Below are 17,989 nucleotides of genomic sequence, written 5' to 3'. Positions count from 1 at the left end.
GGTGACACTGGCCGCCAAGGGCTTTTCCCGACAGACAGTGACACTCCTGGCTATTTCCTTACTCAAGCCTGTGTACCAGGCCAGGTTTCACCAGGAGAGAGCCAGTCACTGCGGTGCAAGTACACTATTACTCTCAGCCACATGGAAGAAATCAACTCTCCAAGGGAGACACTTCTAAAAGCAATAAAACATGATAAAACATGTCCACGTCAAGTCAACAGCTGGTGCTGTGCGTAATGGAAAAATGAAGTCTTGGTAAGTAGTTGCTGAATACCGCGTGCCACTCTCAGTCTAACGGCCTCGTGTGAACTGGCTCCTATATCCTCACAAAACCCTGAGGGGGAGGCTGCACCCCACTTAGAGATGGAAATCCAGAGCCCAGAGAGGTCACTGAGTACCTCCAACCCTGCCTCCCAGCGAAGCACCAGCCAGGCAGGAGTGGGGCGGGGGTGGCGCCAAGAGCAGAGAGGGTGAAGGGAGCCCTGCATGTGGGTGACGTGCCTGTGGAGCTAGAAACCCAGGAGCACTGACGAGTTACCACCAACAGGAGGATCACAGCTGGGTGTCTGTGCATGAGTAATGCAGAAACCACCAGTCTGCACACACGCATCAGCCAGCTAGAACGTAAAACGGAAGAAATGACTCTGCATATGACAGCAACCAAACACTACAACAGGTGGAGATAAATGTGGCAAGAAACGTGAGAGATTTATAGAGCAACTTCAACATGCTAGTGAAACACAATAGAAAGTCTAAACAAAAGGCACCTATGCTCTTGGATGGAATGATCCAATATGATCACATGTCAATTCTATGTTAACATAAAACTTTTTATACTGTAACTTACTCTAAGTGGGATTTTTTTGAGAAATAAAAAAAATTGGGTTGGCCAAAAGGTTCGTTCTTTTTTTCCATAAGATGTCTCTAGTAGCACTTAGCTGTCTTTAACTTCATTCGAAACAATTTTGTTAGATTGTATTGTGACAGCTGTCGTATCAGCATGCATTTAAAAAAACTTATCAAAATTGGTGAATTTTTGTGTAGCCATTTTAATATTGAAGATGGAAGGAAAAAAAAGCAACATTTTCGGCATATTATGCTTTATTATTTCAAGAAAGGTAAAAACGCAACGGAAACACAAAAGAAAGATTTGTGCAGTGTACGGAGAAGGTGCTGTGACTGATCGAATGGGTCAAAGTGATTTGCAAAGTTTCGTGCTGGAGATTTCTCGCTGGCTGATGCTCCACGGTCGGGCAGACCAGCTGAAGTTGATAGCGACCAAATCAAGACATTAATTGAGAACAGTCAACGTTATACCACTCAGGAGACAGCCGACATACTCAAAATATCCAAATCAAGCACTGAAAATCATTTGCACCAGCTTGGTTATGTTAATTGCTTTGATGTTTGGGTTCCACATAAGTTCAGCAAAAAAACCTTCTTGACTGTATTTCCTTATGCGATTCTCTACTGAAACATAACGAAAATGTTCCGTTTTGAAAACAAATTGTGATGGGTGATGAAAAGTGGATACTGTACAATAATGTGAAACAGAAGAGATCGTGGGGCAAGCAAAACAAACCACCACCAACCACACCAATGGCTGGTCTTCATCCAAAGAAGGTGATGGTGTACATATGGTGGGATTGGAAGGGAATTCTCTATCATGAGCTCCTTCTGGAAAACCAAACGATTAAATTCCAACAAGTACTGCTCCCAGTTAGACAAAATGAAAGCAGCACTTGAAAAACGTCCAGAATTAGTCAAAAGAAAATGCATAATCTTCCATTAGGATAACGCAAGACTGCATGTTTCTTTGATAATCAGGCAAAAACTGTTACAGCTTGGCTGGGCTGGGCAGTTTTGATTCATCTGTTGTATTCACCAGACATTGCACCTTCAGATTTCCATTTATTTCAGTCTTTACAAAAATCTCTTGATTGAAAAAATTTCCATTTCCTAGAAGACTGTAAAAGGCACCCGGCTGGGCTGGGCAGTTTTGATTCATCCGTTGTATTCACCAGACATTGCACCTTCGGATTTCCATTTATTTCAGTCTTTTACAAAAATCTCTTGATTGAAAAAATTTCCATTTCCTAGAAGACTGTAAAAGGCACCCGGGGCAGTTCTTTGCTCAAAAAGATAAAAAGTTTTGGGAAGATGGAATTACGAAGTTGCCTGAAAAATGGCAGAAGGTAGTGGAACAAAAGGGTGAATACGTTGTTCAATAAAGTTCTTGGTGAAAATGAAAAATGTGTCTTTTATTTTTACTTAAAAATCAAAGAAACTTTTTGGCCAACCCAATACATAATATGAGAACAGCCTTTTGAAAAAGGAAGCTAACATCAGGCTAGCATCGCCAGGTATTAAAGCTTGCTATAAAACTACAAGAATGTAAACGAGGGGATGAAGAGCGACAGAATGGAAGGTCCAGAAACGACCCAAATGCGAGGCACTTGAGCAGGTCGGCAAAAGCACTCTGAAGCACCGGAGAAGGTGCAGAAGGGACAGTTAGCGGGTCAGCCTCTACAAAGATCCATCTTAGACTAAAATGCATTCAACCTAAACAAAAATGAAAACGTGGAAGAACCAGGAAAAAAACGGAATTAAGAAAAAAAAATCTTTAATAACCCTGGAGTAGGAAGGTCAATGAATGACAAAACCTAGATGCAATAAAAACAAGAATAAAACATACCAATATGTACACACCTGAAGTCTCTGCATGGCCAAAAAAGGTTTAAAGAAAAACAGGCACGTGACAAAAATATTTACAACTCTTACCCAAAGGGGCTCTTATTTATTTAAAAAAGGTACACATAAAAAAGACTGACATCCTAAAAGACAAATGGGCAAAGAATCAACAATTTACAGAAAATGCCAAGCCCTTAAACAAGTGGAAAGGTGGTCAACCTCCCTTCCCAAGAAAATGCTAACAGAATCTTCCCAAGAGGGTGGGGAGGCCAGGAGGAAGCAGCACGCCCGGCTGCGGGGGCTGCAGTGTCCCCGGAGGGCAGCATGGCATATGCGTTAACCTGATTAAGTGCATAGGCCGTTTCACTCTAGGAATGTACCTACAAAGATGTTCAGTAAGAAATGACAGTGTGTGGAGTTCCCTGGCGGTTCAGCGGTTAAGGCTGCGCTTCCACTGCAGGGGGTGTGGGCTCGAGCCCTTGTCGGGGAACTAAGATCCTGCATGCTGCAGAGCGTGGCCAAAAAAAAAAGAAAAAAGAAAAAAACTACAGCGTGAAATGTGCATCCTTGTTTACGGCTACAGAAATCTGAATGCAACTGAAGTGACCATCAGCCCGGGACTGCGCAGCCAGAAGAATGGGAGGGTCCCGAGCCAGACTGTGATACTAAAAACAGCAAGGCGCAAATGGGATCCAGGACACCAGATCTCACACACACACAGACTAACAAGGACACATCAAAATATGGCAATGGTGGTTGCCTCTGCGTGGTGGGAAGTATCTGGGGGACTTGCTCCCAAAGGAAAGTAACAAGCACTGAAGCCTGCCCTGTTGCATGGTGAGCTGTTTGAACCTAGCATCTGGAAGAGGTTACAGCATGGCACTGCCCCGGTTCCTCTGCAAACTGACCAATTCCTGAGCGAACACACAACGTCTGCATGAAAAGGAAAAATTTCCCAAGATCTCCTATCACCTGGTATCTAATTACATATGATTTACCTCATCTTTCCAAAGAGGAACTTCTCAAATGCACATCCTACTGCTCTGACGGAACTCGGAACTCATTCTGCAGCTGGTTTGACTGGGGATTAATGGTTAAGCCCCATATCCCTTAAATCTGCCCACCCCACTGCCCCAGATCTACCTGAAGACTATCAAAGATGAGGATGGGGGCTTCCCTGGTGGCGCAGTGGTTGAAAGTCCGCCTACCGATGCAGGGGACGCGGGTTCGTGCCCCGGTCCGGTGCCGCGGAGCGGCTGGGCCCGTGAGCCATGGCCGCTGAGCCTGCGAGTCCGGAGCCTGTGCTCCGCAACAGGAGAGGCCACAGCAGTGAGAAGCGCGCGTACCGCCAAAAAAAAAAAAACAAAAAAAAAACAGTTCTGGGCAGGCAGTGAAAAGGGAGAGACAGGACCAGGACCAGAGGTGAGGCGATGGCTGTGTTCCTTACAGTGAAATATTTTCAGCTTACCATGGGAGGCTGACCGAGTCTCTTCAACATCAGCCCCATGGCCTCTCACTCAAGGGTCTGTCTCTGCCTTGTGTCCACCCCAACCCAGGAGCTGGTCACAAAGGCTGTTACAGCAGTGTACAGAAAAGAGCTATAATGTGACCGGCCCAATAGCTGCCGTCCATAAAAAGGCCAGCTTAACTTGGTTGACCCTTCACTGGTCCCTGAATTTGGGCTTTGGGAGGACCCCTGTCACCCCACCTGGGAAGAGTGGCTACTGTACCCAAAATGCATATGAGGATTACACTGAACACCAGCTTTCCTTCTGTGAGTCTGGAATGTGGGGACATGCCAGGCAGAGGGTACCCATGTGACCAGCCCCAAGGAGCCTCCCTGGTAGATGACATCACACTTCACACGTGTTGTCACATCTCGTTTTGAGGGAATTCAGCGTGTCCTCTCTGACTCCCCCAGGAGAGGACACCGGAAGCATGCCCTGCTTTCCCTGACACGGCAGCCAAGTCGAGATGGTTTTGCTCAGCCCAGCTCCCAGCCGACGTTACTAGTGACAGCTGAAAGCATCTCCAAGTGCCGACTTCTCAAAGTTCCAATTACACTGAACACCAGCTTTCCTTCTGTGAGTCTGGAATGTGGGGACATGCCAGGCAGAGGGTACCCATGTGACCAGCCCCAAGGAGCCTCCCTGGTAGATGACATCACACTTCACACGTGTTGTCACATCTCGTTTTGAGGGAATTCAGCGTGTCCTCTCTGACTCCCCCAGGAGAGGACACCGGAAGCATGCCCTGCTTTCCCTGACACGGCAGCCAAGTCGAGATGGTTTTGCTCAGCCCAGCTCCCAGCCGACGTTACTAGTGACAGCTGAAAGCATCTCCAAGTGCCGACTTCTCAAAGTTCCACAGGAGGATCAATCAGGTAAACGATCTCCATTTAAAGTTTAAGTTCAGAATTATCAGGCAAATGCCACTCGGAGCAAATACAGTATTTTAACATAATCCCAGGCTTACCTGTAAAATGACTGCAATCTATTGGCTATCTTTTCCAAAGAATAAACATTCCTAAAACACAAAATCGAGTTCTTTATGCTTCAAAGCAAAAAAAAAAAAAAAACAAAAAAAAAAAAAACCAATGTAGGGACAGATGATTAAACAACGTATTTTTTTTTTTAAATGTGTTTTTTTTTTTTTTGGTCATGAGACTCTGGTAGGAGTTTATTAATTAATTAATTAATTATTTCTGTGTTGGGTCTTCGTTTCTGTGCAAGGGCTTTCTCTAGTTGCAGCAAGCGGGGGCCGCTCTTCATCGCGGTGCGCGGGCCTCTCACTGTCGCAGCTTCTCTTGTTGCAGAGCACAGGATCCAGACGCGCAGGCTCAGTAGTTGTGGCTCACGGGGCTAGTTGCTCTGCGGCATGTGGGATCCTCCCAGACCAGGGCTCGAACCTGTGTCCCCTGCATTAGCAGGCAGATTCTCAACCACTGCGCCACCAGGGAAGCCCCTAAACAACGTATTTTAAATGCATAACATATCCTTGAGATGCCCATCAGTACATTCTTAGCTCCATTCTCTGGCACAGTCAGAGGAGTGGGGGCTTAAAGAAAGAGCAAGGTTGACTGCCAACTGGATACACACATTCCCGTTTTTTGGTTTGTCTTTTTTTTAAAATTCATTATTATTATTATTATTCAAATTTATTTTTGGCTGCTTTGGGTCTTTGTTGCTGCATGTGGGCTTTCTCTAGTTGCGGTGAGCGGGGGGCTGTTCTTCGTTGAGGTGCGTGGGCTTCTCACTGGGATGGCTTCTCTTGTTGTGGAACACAGGCTCTAGGCACGTGGGCTTCAGTAGTTGTGGCACACGGGCTCAGCAGTTGTGGCTCTTGGGCTCGAGAGAGCAGGCTCAGTAGTTGTGGCACACGGGCTTAGTTGCTCTGTGGCATGTGGGATCTTCCCAGACCAGGGCTCAAACCCGTGTCCCCTGCATTGGCAGGCAGATTCTTAACCACTGCACCACCAGGGAAGTCCCTGGTTTGTCTTTTAAAGGTGAAAATCCACAGGAGAATGCAAGATAAGAGCAAAAAAGTTTTGGAAGCTGAAACGCAAACAGCTGACTCAGCTGACCTAAGCCAACAATGGGAAAACACCTAGACCCAGCCATTTATACCCTAGAATTCAATCCCCAGAGCGTGGCAGCTAACTGGCAGCACCGGGCACTTCAGAGACAGGGTGAAGTTCAGATGAGGTGACAGCAAGTTGGTGTCCAGACCCACTTCACCCAGCCGACATGCCAGTGCCGGGCCTCTGGTGAGGCAGGGCGGCAGGTCTGTGGGACACTGGGACCCACACTTCTAACCGTGGGCGTAAGGACAAGGTCACAGACTCCCAGCAGGAGGTAAGAGAGTTCTTCCCCAGGGAATATGGAGTCAGAGAGACAGAGCAGCAGCCCAGCTGTCATCCTACAGCAGAGGTTCTAGCTTGGCATCCACAGCAGCTACTAAGTACTAGAAATGCAAATTTGGGGGCCTGCTGGACCTGCTCAGGAAGAAACTCTGGAATCTGTGTCTTCACCAGCCTCCTGGGTGACTCTGATGCTCACTACGGTTTGAGAGCCACTGCCCTCAAATGCAGCTCAAAACCGTTAAATGCCAGCCCCGCCCCCAGATTTCTAGTCAGCTTTAATAGCTGTTAAAGACAAACAGGGGACTTCCCTGGCGGTCCAGTGGTTAAGACTCCGTGCTCCCAACGCAGGGGGGGCACGGGTTCGATTCCTGGTCGGGGAACTAAGAGCCCACATGCCACACGGTGTGGCCAAAAAATGTAATAATTAAAAAAAAAAAAACAGATAGCAGACACCGGTATCTGCAGAAACCTCTACCATGCAATCAAAACAGCAAACCACCTGGGAAGGGAGGTTATGCAGGGAGAAGGAAACTTCACATCACTATTATTCTCAGGGAGGAAACACATCCACAGAGCAAGGGCAGCTGCAACACACAAAGAAACTTCAGAGAACAATAAAAATAGCTCCCAGAAATTAAAAATAATAGCAGAAATAAAAACCTCTATAGAAAGATTAAGAGACATAGTTGAAGAATCCTTACAGAAAACAGAACCAAATGAAAGAGGTGAAAGGAAGAAGAGGAAAAGTCACAGGAGGACAGCAGTGCAGGAGGCCCAGCATCTGAGCAACATGGTTCCAGGCAGAGCCTAGAGAGGACCGACTGTAGGGAGATGCAGAGCACAAACCCAACAGCATGTCCGAGAACTGAGGGCACTGCCTGCAAACCACCCCACCTCCCAGAACCCTGCACACAAAGTTTCCCACAAGCTTCCAGAAAGAAGGGGGAGCAAAGGGGGAAAGGTCAGAAATCAGAAAGACTGGATTTCAAGCACCATCTTCTAAATGTGCTGCCATGTACCCTTTCTCTCATAAGCCACTGGGGCATGTGCACACCCCAAGACAAAGGAGTGCACGGGAGCCACTAAACACCACACCCCAACAGGAGATGGGGGAGGCCGTCCCCAGGACAACAGCTGCACAGGAAGCACAGAGCCTAGAACGATTCCAGAAGAGAAGCTGCAGGATGCCCGATGCACCCACTGCCTTAAGAGGTTCAGGTAGCCGGCTGAGAGCTTGAGGAGTGATTCATGTCAAGTTCAGCGCCTGCCATGGGACTGTGCTAGGGACACTGCCAGCACACAATCGAACAGGCAGGTCCCCTGAGACCCCTTTCTGATGGCTGGGACTGGACCTGCCCTGAACTAGGATGGGGAAGAGCCCACTGGGCTGGCAATGAGCAGGTCCAGCTGCTGCCCTAGTGCCCCTGGGTGCTGCAGGCAAGTCAGGAAACCTCAAGTCTTCAGACTGGAACAGCAACCGGAAAAGCTCAGGGCTAGGATCTGGACTGGATCCCTCAAAGTCCAGTTCCAGCTGAGTGGAAGTTTACACCGAAGGAGAGAGGAACAGGACCGGAGAAGGACTCTGAACACTTACACAAAGATGGAGGACCAGTGTCTAAGTGACGGCATTCTGCGCTTAACTAACAACCCCTCTAGGACACAAAATGGACCACCCAAGGGCCAATGGGAAGTGTCACAGACGTCCATCTGTCGGTCACCTCGCCCAGCATATCACATATGTGATATGGTCACCTCGCCCAGCATATCTGAAAAACAGAACCAACCTTCCAGCATCAGTAAGATGGCCAAGTGCTTGGACAAACCCATCTTTAATCAGTGGACAGATGAGTCAGTCACAGACTGAGCAAGCACATTTAAAACGGACAAAAGCCCAGTGCAGGGACCGCCTAGCTGCCAGTCACAAAGCCTCTGTAGTGTGAGTGACCAGTAACCACAAGAGGCCTGCACAGGCCAGCTGAGCTCACTGTGAAGACCACAACCTGCCTCACAGAGGAATGCGCTGGCTGATCCGATAAACTCTGGAAACAAATTACTCAATTAAGAGAAAACGAAACAAACTGAGCTGCCGAGGCCCCGGTGCCCCTTAGCCGCTGACGGGTGTGTGGTGGCCAGAGGGCGTGTACTGCAGGGGGCCACACGCCAGGGACGACACAGCGCCCTTACCTTTCGACTGTATCTTCTCACAGTTGGGGGAGATGATGATGCATTTCAACTTTCTGAGCTTCAGATGTTTGAGAACTTCCCTCAGCCCCAACACAAGTCGGCGTTTGGTCTTAGCCTTGACTGGATCTTTCTGGTACATACGATCTTGGAAACGAACCAGCTCTTTCAGCAGGTCCGTAACACAAGCGTCAACTTCTTTACTGAGCATCTGGCTGCAGTAGCTGAAAGAAACATTAGACACGGTCACGTTCCCACTGGCTGTGACACTCCAGCACGCTGCTCCTGGCACACCTCAGATGAGGCGGACAGCATGCCCCTTTCAAGAAATCACGCTTTGATGAGCAATACTAGTCAAAAAGGTGGAACTCCTGATAGGATTTTACGAAAGGTATGGATGGAGGCATCCTCTCCAGCCCCAACTACAAGGGACAAAGACCTCTGGGCCCCACGTCCCCAGGGCAGCCACTCCCGGGCACCTCTCCTCATGAAAAAAAATGTTTGGAGAGTCTACCCTGAAGAAAAGGGGGAGGGAAGGAGGCGGAGCGCCCTAAGAAATTACATACAGAAATTACACAACGAGAGGGAACCCAGATGCAACGGCTGTCACCTCACTACCCGTTCCCCCAACCACAACTTGGATTCAAGGCCACCTCTGGCATCATGGCACTAGGACCTCTCAGGAGCAGATGAGGTAGCCCTGGCATGTGTTACAACCAGGTCCTAGCCACTTTCCACCGGGAGGATGCACACACCGGGGCCCAACCAAGCCGGTGGGCGAAGAACTCAACGTCCAGCGTCAGAGTGAGCACAGTGCCCCAGGCCCCACTGCAGGCACAGCTGCCCGGCTCACTCACTCCCTGAACCGCCGGCTGTGGATCTTGGGGCAGGCCTCCACCTCCTTCTGGGGCTCAGCTCCCAGCCGGTCTTCTGACTTGCTCTCTGCCACAGAAGCACAGGACACCAACTCTTCCGTTCCCCCTGGAGTTTCAGAGAAAGAAGTCACAGCATGGCCCCTCCGGGGCTCCACACACAGACTGCGGGGACTGAGGCAGGAAATGCTCAACAGGGGCAGTGTCGCCAGAGCAGCCAGACTCGGCGGCACACACCCGCCACATCCAGACACGGCCACCGAGCATCACAGCAGGCAGAGGAGTGATGGGAATGGCTTGGGAAATCAGAAGAACCGGGGGACTCTCTGCACTGCCTAGAGGTGCCTCCCCGCTCCTTATTTATTTACTTATTTTTATTGCAGCAGATATTTCCAAAATTTACCATTTTAACCGTTTTTGGTTTTTTTGGCCACACCACGCAGCATGTGGGATATTAGTTCCCCAACCAGGGATGGAACCCGAGCCCCTGGCAGTGAGAGCGTGGAGTCCTAACCACTGGACCACCAGGGAATTCCCTAACCATTTTTAAATGTGTGGTTCAGTGGCCAAATTTATTTTTTAATTTTGAAATTTAACTTGAAGTTCTTATCAGTTAAGTTTTAAAAGCAGGTTTATTAGTTCTCAATTTTTTTGCACTTAAATGCTTGAAACCATTCTTTTATCAAATAACCCTTAAAAGAGAAGCTGAACATCTAAACTGGGAGAGCCACAATAGGTGTGTTTAAACCCATCAGACAGGATTCAATAACAGCTTACAACACTCAAACTGTTACCTCTAGACACGTCCAAAGTGCAAGTGCAATAACATCACCAGGGGAAGGAGTTCACCCACCAGGAAAGACAATGGCTGGCCTCGCCACCACCCATAGGCGTAGCCTGTTAAAACCCCTGGCAGCCTGTATGGCAGGAGCCTCTAGGCTGGGTGGCAGTGGACCCAACCCCAAGATCCACCCCGGGGAAATGCCAGCAGGAAGGGTGCTCAAGTCCCCTATATACATCCCATGCTGCCACAGCACCTCTGTTTTGTTTTTTTGTGTGTGTGGTACACGGGCCTCTCACTGCCGTGGCCTCTCCCGTTGCGGGGCACAGGCTCCGGACGCGCAGGCTCAGCGGCCATGGCTCACGGGTCCAGCCGCTCCGCGGCATGTGGGATCCTCCCAGACCGGGGAACAAACCCATGTCCTCTGCATCGGCAGGCGGACTCCCAACCACTGCGCCACCAGGGATGCCCAGCGCCTCTGCTTTTAATGGCCCCAAAGTGGAAACGCCCACAACACTCACATGCCACCTGGCACATTTGTACACCTGGATGCTATGCAGCAATGACAATCGGGAACTACCTCTACAGGCCACAGACATACTGTTGGCCAGAGGGGCACACACTGCAAGATTCCACTGGAACAAAGCCTGAAAGCTCACGGGTAGGGCTGCAGACAGGGCTGAGGCCTTGAGCGGGAATCATGGGGACTGTGGGGCTGATACACTTCTGAACTTGGTAAAAAGTCCTCAAGCTATATGCTTATGATTTGTGAACTGTTCTGAATGTATAATTCACTAAAATGCTTACTTAACCCATTTTTGGTATGACACCATGTCTCACATACTTGTGGGCAAGCAGCTCTGCAGTTAATGGTGTTAATTCTCAGGGCACTTCAAATTGTGAGGACCATCCAATGCCACACAGATCGAACTCAGGGGCCTCACCCCTCTGTCCCTCTAACCCGAGAAGCAGAGGCACCAGAAGCTCCACCTGCCCATAGGGACGTCCTTTTACTGTCAAGTTAGGAGACTGAAAACGTCTGCATTCCCGAGGCCCAACGCCCACGTGCTTTTACCACACAGGGACAAGGGCTGGGCAAAGCCCAGACAGTTGGCTGTGCATACGGCCGCCCCCACTGAAGGATTCTTTAAGAAGCAAACCAACAGAACTCGGTACCTGAGGGGTCAGGCTGCCCAAGGGCCTGGTCGTCACCACCGCTCTCTCCATCTTGCACATCGTCACTGGCAAAAGCTGGGCTCACAGCATTTTCTTGGAGACGCTGCTGCTTTCTCTCCTGCCGCTCTTTCAAAATAATCTTTAAAATTAAATAAACGATCAAAACACCTAAATACTTGTACTTAAAAATAAGCTCTTCTGCAAGATAAGCCACCCAAGTTCAACTGGATGGCACTGTGCCTGTTTGTGCCCTTACTCCCCACCCCCACCGTGGGTGTGCCCAACCCTCTCACCCACAGCCCAGGAGCAGCATGTTCCCCCTGGGTGCACAGAGCAGGGCATGTGAGAACTGGGCTCTGATGCAACTGTGCAGCTCAACTGTTACTTGGCCCCAGGCAAGAGGCAAGACACGCCTTCCTCCATCTGAGACCCACCACACTCCACAGGCTGCTTTGAGAATTAAATCAAAGAACGTGTGCCAGGAAGTGTCCAATATTTACCAAATCTGAGCATTAGACAGATTGCCTTGGGTAGAATGAGGGTAAAAAATGTGAATGAGAACATAGTCCCCCCATTTCTGGTTTTCTGTCCATGTCACTCCAAAGTATTAAAATAAATAAATAAAGAAGGCCTCCCCCTCCAGCAGCTAAGGCACCCTGCTTCACTCGCTCTAGCACACCATGTGGGAAGAGCAAGGGATCATCTTTCAGAGAATAGTGTACCCATCTTGACAACAGCAGGTTCAGTTGAGAGTGAAGGTTAAAATCTAAAAATGTAAGCGTCTAAAGGAGTAACACAGATACAGGAGAGTCTGTAGGTTTTCTCGCGCCCAATTTCAAACAAAACACCACACACCTTCTTCAACGAGGTTGGCTTCTTGGCCTTGGGGACCTCCCTCTGCTTCCCCTTCTTCATCAGGGGGGCGCTGGAGTCTAAGGGGTTGTGCGGGGTCTTCACCTGGCCAAAGCGGTGGCCCTTCTTCCCTGACATGGAGTCTTTGGAGAGGACGGGCACTGCCCCGACTACAACACAGTAGGGACACATGGCTCAGGCTGCCGCCCACCACCTGCCTGGCTCCAGAGGGCAGGCTCGCTGCAGATCTGTCTCAGGGGCTCCTTATGCTGCCTGCCCATCCCCACAACCTTCCTCATCCTCATCAAATTGTCCCTTAGAGAACCAGCTTCCTATCCCTGTAATCAAGTCTCCTATGTTGCTCCTATGTTGTAATCAAATCTCTTATGTTGTAATCAAATCTGTAATCAAATCTCCTGTGTTGCTCAGTAAAGTCTGATGATGTGTGGGTCTCATTTTTTGATTAAGAATTTTTCTGGGTAGCTTGTACTTAAGATGCCTTTTACTCCACCATTTTCAGTTGACACTGCCTTTGCAGAAGTTGGTCACTGGCTTCCCTATGCATAACTTCTACCTCACTACCTTATAAGGCCCTTATAAGATCCTAGTAATATTTCAAGTTGATTCTCTTGAGTTTTCTAGGCATAAATATACTTTCCTAAATTCCCTACACAGTATAAATACATGACCACAATCACTACTCAGTACACTTCCACTGCATACTATGCTTCTGTTCTACTTCCCACCTTGTTCCTGTTCCCAAGGAAATAGTTAACTTGTTCATATTTTCCCCCTACTTTTTAATTAGGAAAATTTCTAAACACATACCAAAGAAAAAGAGAATATATAACAACAAACCCACGTACTCACTGTCCAGTGTCAACAACCATCAGTATTTTTCCAAATATATTTTACCCACCCTCCTTAACTTTGGAGCATGTTTTTAAAGTGCTGTGTAGACACAGGGGTGACTCCTGGAAAGGTAAGCCAAAAACAAAATAAAAACAAAAAAAAATAACTGAGCAGAGACATCAACAACCACACACTGTGGGGAAGACAGCCACCAAATTCAGACCAGGGCAGTTCCTTAAACAAAACAAAACCAAAAAAACCCCATCACCATCACTACTCTCAGAAGGAAAAACTCAAATCCAGAGTTACTACAATATATTAACTGAAACATTCAGTATTCAACAAAAAAATTTTCAAACTTCCAAAGAAGTAAGTGTGACCCATACTAAAGAAAAAAGGAAGTTAACAGAAACTTTGAGTGCTCCCAGCTGTGGGACACAGATGACCAAGACTTCAAGGCAACTATGAGAACAGATGAAAACACAGGATTTCAATAAATACAAATAACAAAGGAGAAAGGCTCAGTAGCAGATTTGAGATGGTAGAAAAATCAGTGAACATGAAGATAAATCAACAGAAACTATTCAATTTAAGAAAAATTTTAAAGAAAATTTTAAAAGATTGAAAAAATGCAGACAGCCTCAAGAGACCTGTGGAGCAACAAGCATACCACTATACGTATAATGGGAGTGCCAGGAGAGGAAAGAGAAAAGACAAAAAATATTCTGAAGAAATAATAGCCCTAAATTTCCCAAATTTGATGAAAACTTTAATCTACAAAGCCAAAATAGGATAAATATTACCCAACCAAAGGTAGGATAAATATAGAGATTCCCACCTAGACATATAGTCAAACTGTTGAAGGTGGAAACAAAGAAAAACTATGTAAAGTAGCAAGGGAAAAACAACTCATCACAGAAAGTGGAACAACAAAGACAAGTAATATCTGATGTCTCACTGGCAACAATGGAGACAAGAGGGCAATGGAATGGCATTCAAAGTGTTGGGAGAAAAAAAGGTCAACCAAAAATTCTATACCTGGCAAAACTATCCTTCAAAAAATGAATGTAAAATATAGATGTTCCTAGATAAACAATGACTGACAGAATTCATTTCTTAATTTACTTATTTATAAGCAACCACTTACTTTTTTATTCTTAAGAAAATAATATTTTTAAAGTAAAGGAAAAAATCAACAAAGGAATCAAAATGGTATTCTATATTTATTTAACATAAAATAAAGCACTTAAGGATGAACAGAAGAATAAATAAGACACGCAAGAATCAGAAAAAAATAGCAACAGCAGTAAATCCAACCACAGTAACAATTACATTAAACATGAATGAGTAAAACACCCCACTCAACAGGCAGAGACTGTTGGCCTGGATAAAAAAGAAAGCTCTGACTATATGCTGTCTACAAGAAACATATCTTAAACACACTGTCTGCTAGGTGGCCAGGGCTACTCCTCCCTATGCTGCTGGTAAAAGCATTCACCTCCTCTTTAATCTGACCAGCCAGTTGGGAAGGCCTGACTTGGGCTGCAGAATAGACATAAGCCTCCAAAGGCCTTTGACTTAAGTTGTGTTCTGGCAAGAAAGCCCCATATAGGAGTACTTGGTACTGGCTCATCTAAAATAAAGAGGAACCCTGAATTCCTCTTAGCTAATTTTTACTTTTTCTGCAAAGAATGGTTCCATTACTGATGTCAAAAAGGAAAGCGATGGACATGTCAGTATTTGGGCATTCCTGGGATCTCTGGCCAAAATGTCCTTTCAATACTACCAAAATCCCAACCTTACAATCTGACAACCTCAAATACTTAAAAATATCATCTGATTGAGAGCCCCCACTCCTTGCAAAACTGTTTATGTACTTCATACACAACTGCATCTAAAAGGTCCAACTTGAACCTAGTTGCAAAACAGCCACCTCATATAGCCTCAGAGGTAGTTCCCTCACTTTTCCTGCTTTTACCTTTGACTGGAGATCTAGAATGCTCAGTCAGTAGTTTACACACTTCCTGAAGGCTCCCCAAGAAGCTACATTCTTCAGAATCAGCGGTTGGCCAAGCACTTTGCAGATTTCTCTGGAAAGGCCAACACTGCAGGCCTTTACCAAACAGAAGACGAGCTGAGAAAAGTAACTTTGAGGAATATCTAAGAAGGCAGTGTTCCCAAGTTTTGATATATGTAAGAATTACACATGTGATGTATAAAACTGTGGATACTGAAATGAATAAAATTACCAAAATCATTGAGACAAAGAAATTTAAATACAGACTGGATACAAGATGCTATCAAGAAATAATCATTAATATTATTAGATGGGAGGATGGCAGAGTGGTTCAATTAAAAATAAAATCACCAGCAATTAGAGATACTGATGTATTTACAGGCTAAATGACCTGATGTCTACAAGTACTTCAGGAAAAAAAGTAAGAGTTCCAGATGCAACAAGACTGGCAAAATGTTGTTAACTGATGGAGCTGGGTAATGGGCACATGGTGGCAGTATTCATCATATTCTCTCTACTTTTGATCATGTTTTAAATTTTCCACCACAAAAAAGTGAAAAACAAAGACAAAACAAAACCAGAAATCCCACCGTGTGCCTGTTAAAAACGCCTACTGCCCTTCCCATACCAAGTGGTTCTAGTGTACCACTTCTGAGGTGTTCCTGGAACCTGCACTTTCAGCTCACTCCCAGGCAGTGCCATTGCTGGCAGTCCTGGGGATACTGTGTGAAAAAGAAACACTGGGTTCAGGGACACACTGTTGACTGGTGCCTCAGCCACACTGTACCTGGGGCTAAAGTAACTGCATTCAGACATTTTAAATTTGTACTCTGGGCTTTTAATAAAGGTCACTATGAAACTCACTAAAACTTACTTCTGCTGTAGCCATGAGAAGGCTATTTAGGAAACTGCTGACTATATCATTCAGCAGCCCATATAAAATCATCTGCCAGAGAAAGAGGGTTTAGAATTTTCAGCTTCAAAAAAATCCCACCTCCACCCCCATCAGAATGGCTAAAATTAAGACCAACAACATCAAATGTTGATGAGGATGTGGAACCAGGAGAACATTCATACATTATTGGTAAGTGTAATACGGTACACAGGCAGTTTGGAAAACAGTCTGGCCATTTATAAACTAAATACCACGTGGCCCAGCAATTCCACTCTCCCAATAGAATTAAAAACAGACACTCAAATACTTGTACATGAATATTCACAGCAGTATTATCCACAACAGCCAAAAGGTGGAAACAGCCTAAATGTCCATCAATAGATAAAGAAATTGTGGTCAACAGAATAAAGCAATTGTGGTCAACAGAATATGATTCGATCACAAACACTGGTGAAATAAGATACATGAATATGGATGAACATCAAAGGCATTAAGCTAAGTGAAAGCAGACTGACACAAAAGGCCGCAAACTATATGATTCCATTTATATAAAATGTCAGAATAGACAGATCCATAGGTAGTTGCCAGGGGATGGGGAAAGGAGGAAAATGGGGAGCTTAATGGGTAGGGGTTTCCTTTTGGGGTGATAAAAATATTAGGAACCAGACAGAGGTGATGGTTACACAGCACTGTGGATGTACTAAACGCCACTAAATTGTACGGTGTAAAATGGTTAATTTTATGCTACATGAATTTCATCTCAATAAAAAACAAAAAGGAACTACTGACATACATCTACAGTGTAAGTAAATCACAAAAATATTGTGTCGAGTGAAAGAAACCTTACACAAAGAAGCGTATACTAAGATTCCACTTACATGAAGTTCTAGAACAAGGAAAAACCAGTCTATGGCAGAAAAAAAATCAGAACCATGGTTGCCTGCAGGTAGCAGCAGGGAATGACTGGGATGGGAAGGGGCTGAGGAAAATTTCAAGGGTGCTGATGACGTTCTACATAGCCAGGAGTCTAGGTTACACAGTTATACATTTGCGAAAAGGCTTCAAATGGTGCACTTAAGATCTGTGCATGTCACTAAATGAGTATTTTACCTCCAAAGGAAAAGAAGAGCCATAAATAAATACTAAACTCTAGTAAATGATATGCATGCTGTAACACTTGGGGGTAAAATACAGTGGTGTCTGCAACCTACCTTAAATGCAGCAAAAATAAAAAACAACATATTGATGAATGGATAGATCGGGGTCAGCAAACTTTTCCTTAAAGGGCCAGAGAGTAAATATTTTAGGCTAATGAGCATACGCGTTATTGCAATGCTCAACTGCCATTATAACTCAAAAGCAGCCACAGATAATACTTAAATGAACAAGTGTTGGCTGTGTTCTAATAAAACTTTACAGCCAGCAGCCAGCAGGTCATAGTTTGCTGACCTCTGGAAAAGTTACGTGATTGAAAAAAATTAGGGAATGACTGTACAATCTAGATGGTGAGTACATGGGTGGTCACTGCATGATTTTACTCAGCTTTTCCAGATGTTTGAAAATTTTCAAAAGAAAAAAAAATGCTATCGCCCTCCCCTGAAGAGACAAATCATGTTTATCCTTTCTGGGATTAATGCCATAATAAAATCACCATCAGAGATGCAGACTGAGGTATTTATAAGTAAAATGACATGATGTCCACAAATTGCTTTAAAATGCTTCAGAAACGAAAAAAAGTAAGCTTCTTCACCAGTTCCTTGGATACCTATTTTTCACTTTTAAAATAAATAAATAAACTGCCTCAGAGAGA

General features: G+C 45.7%; 1 protein-coding gene across 5 annotated transcripts in view; it reads right to left on the bottom strand.

The window, feature by feature from the left end:
• SECISBP2 (SECIS binding protein 2) overlaps positions 1-17,989 on the bottom strand; it is a 67,215-nt gene that overhangs the window by 28,778 nt on the left and 20,448 nt on the right. For all 5 annotated transcript variants that reach the window (XM_055087300.1, XM_055087299.1, XM_007104698.4 and 2 more), the window contains exons 11-14: positions 12,419-12,585; positions 11,564-11,702; positions 9,592-9,715; positions 8,738-8,958 (exon numbers count right to left, since the gene is read on the bottom strand). In XM_055087300.1, the coding sequence (XP_054943275.1) occupies positions 8,738-8,958; positions 9,592-9,715; positions 11,564-11,702; positions 12,419-12,585 (651 nt within the window). The remainder of the gene's footprint in view (positions 1-8,737; positions 8,959-9,591; positions 9,716-11,563; positions 11,703-12,418; positions 12,586-17,989) is intronic.

The sequence above is a fragment of the Physeter macrocephalus genome, chromosome 9 (genome assembly GCF_002837175.3).
Source record: "Physeter macrocephalus isolate SW-GA chromosome 9, ASM283717v5, whole genome shotgun sequence".
Classification (NCBI taxonomy): Eukaryota; Metazoa; Chordata; class Mammalia; order Artiodactyla; family Physeteridae; genus Physeter; species Physeter macrocephalus.
Note: the sequence above shows the minus strand (reverse complement) of the source record. Positions and strands in the feature narration are given on the sequence as shown.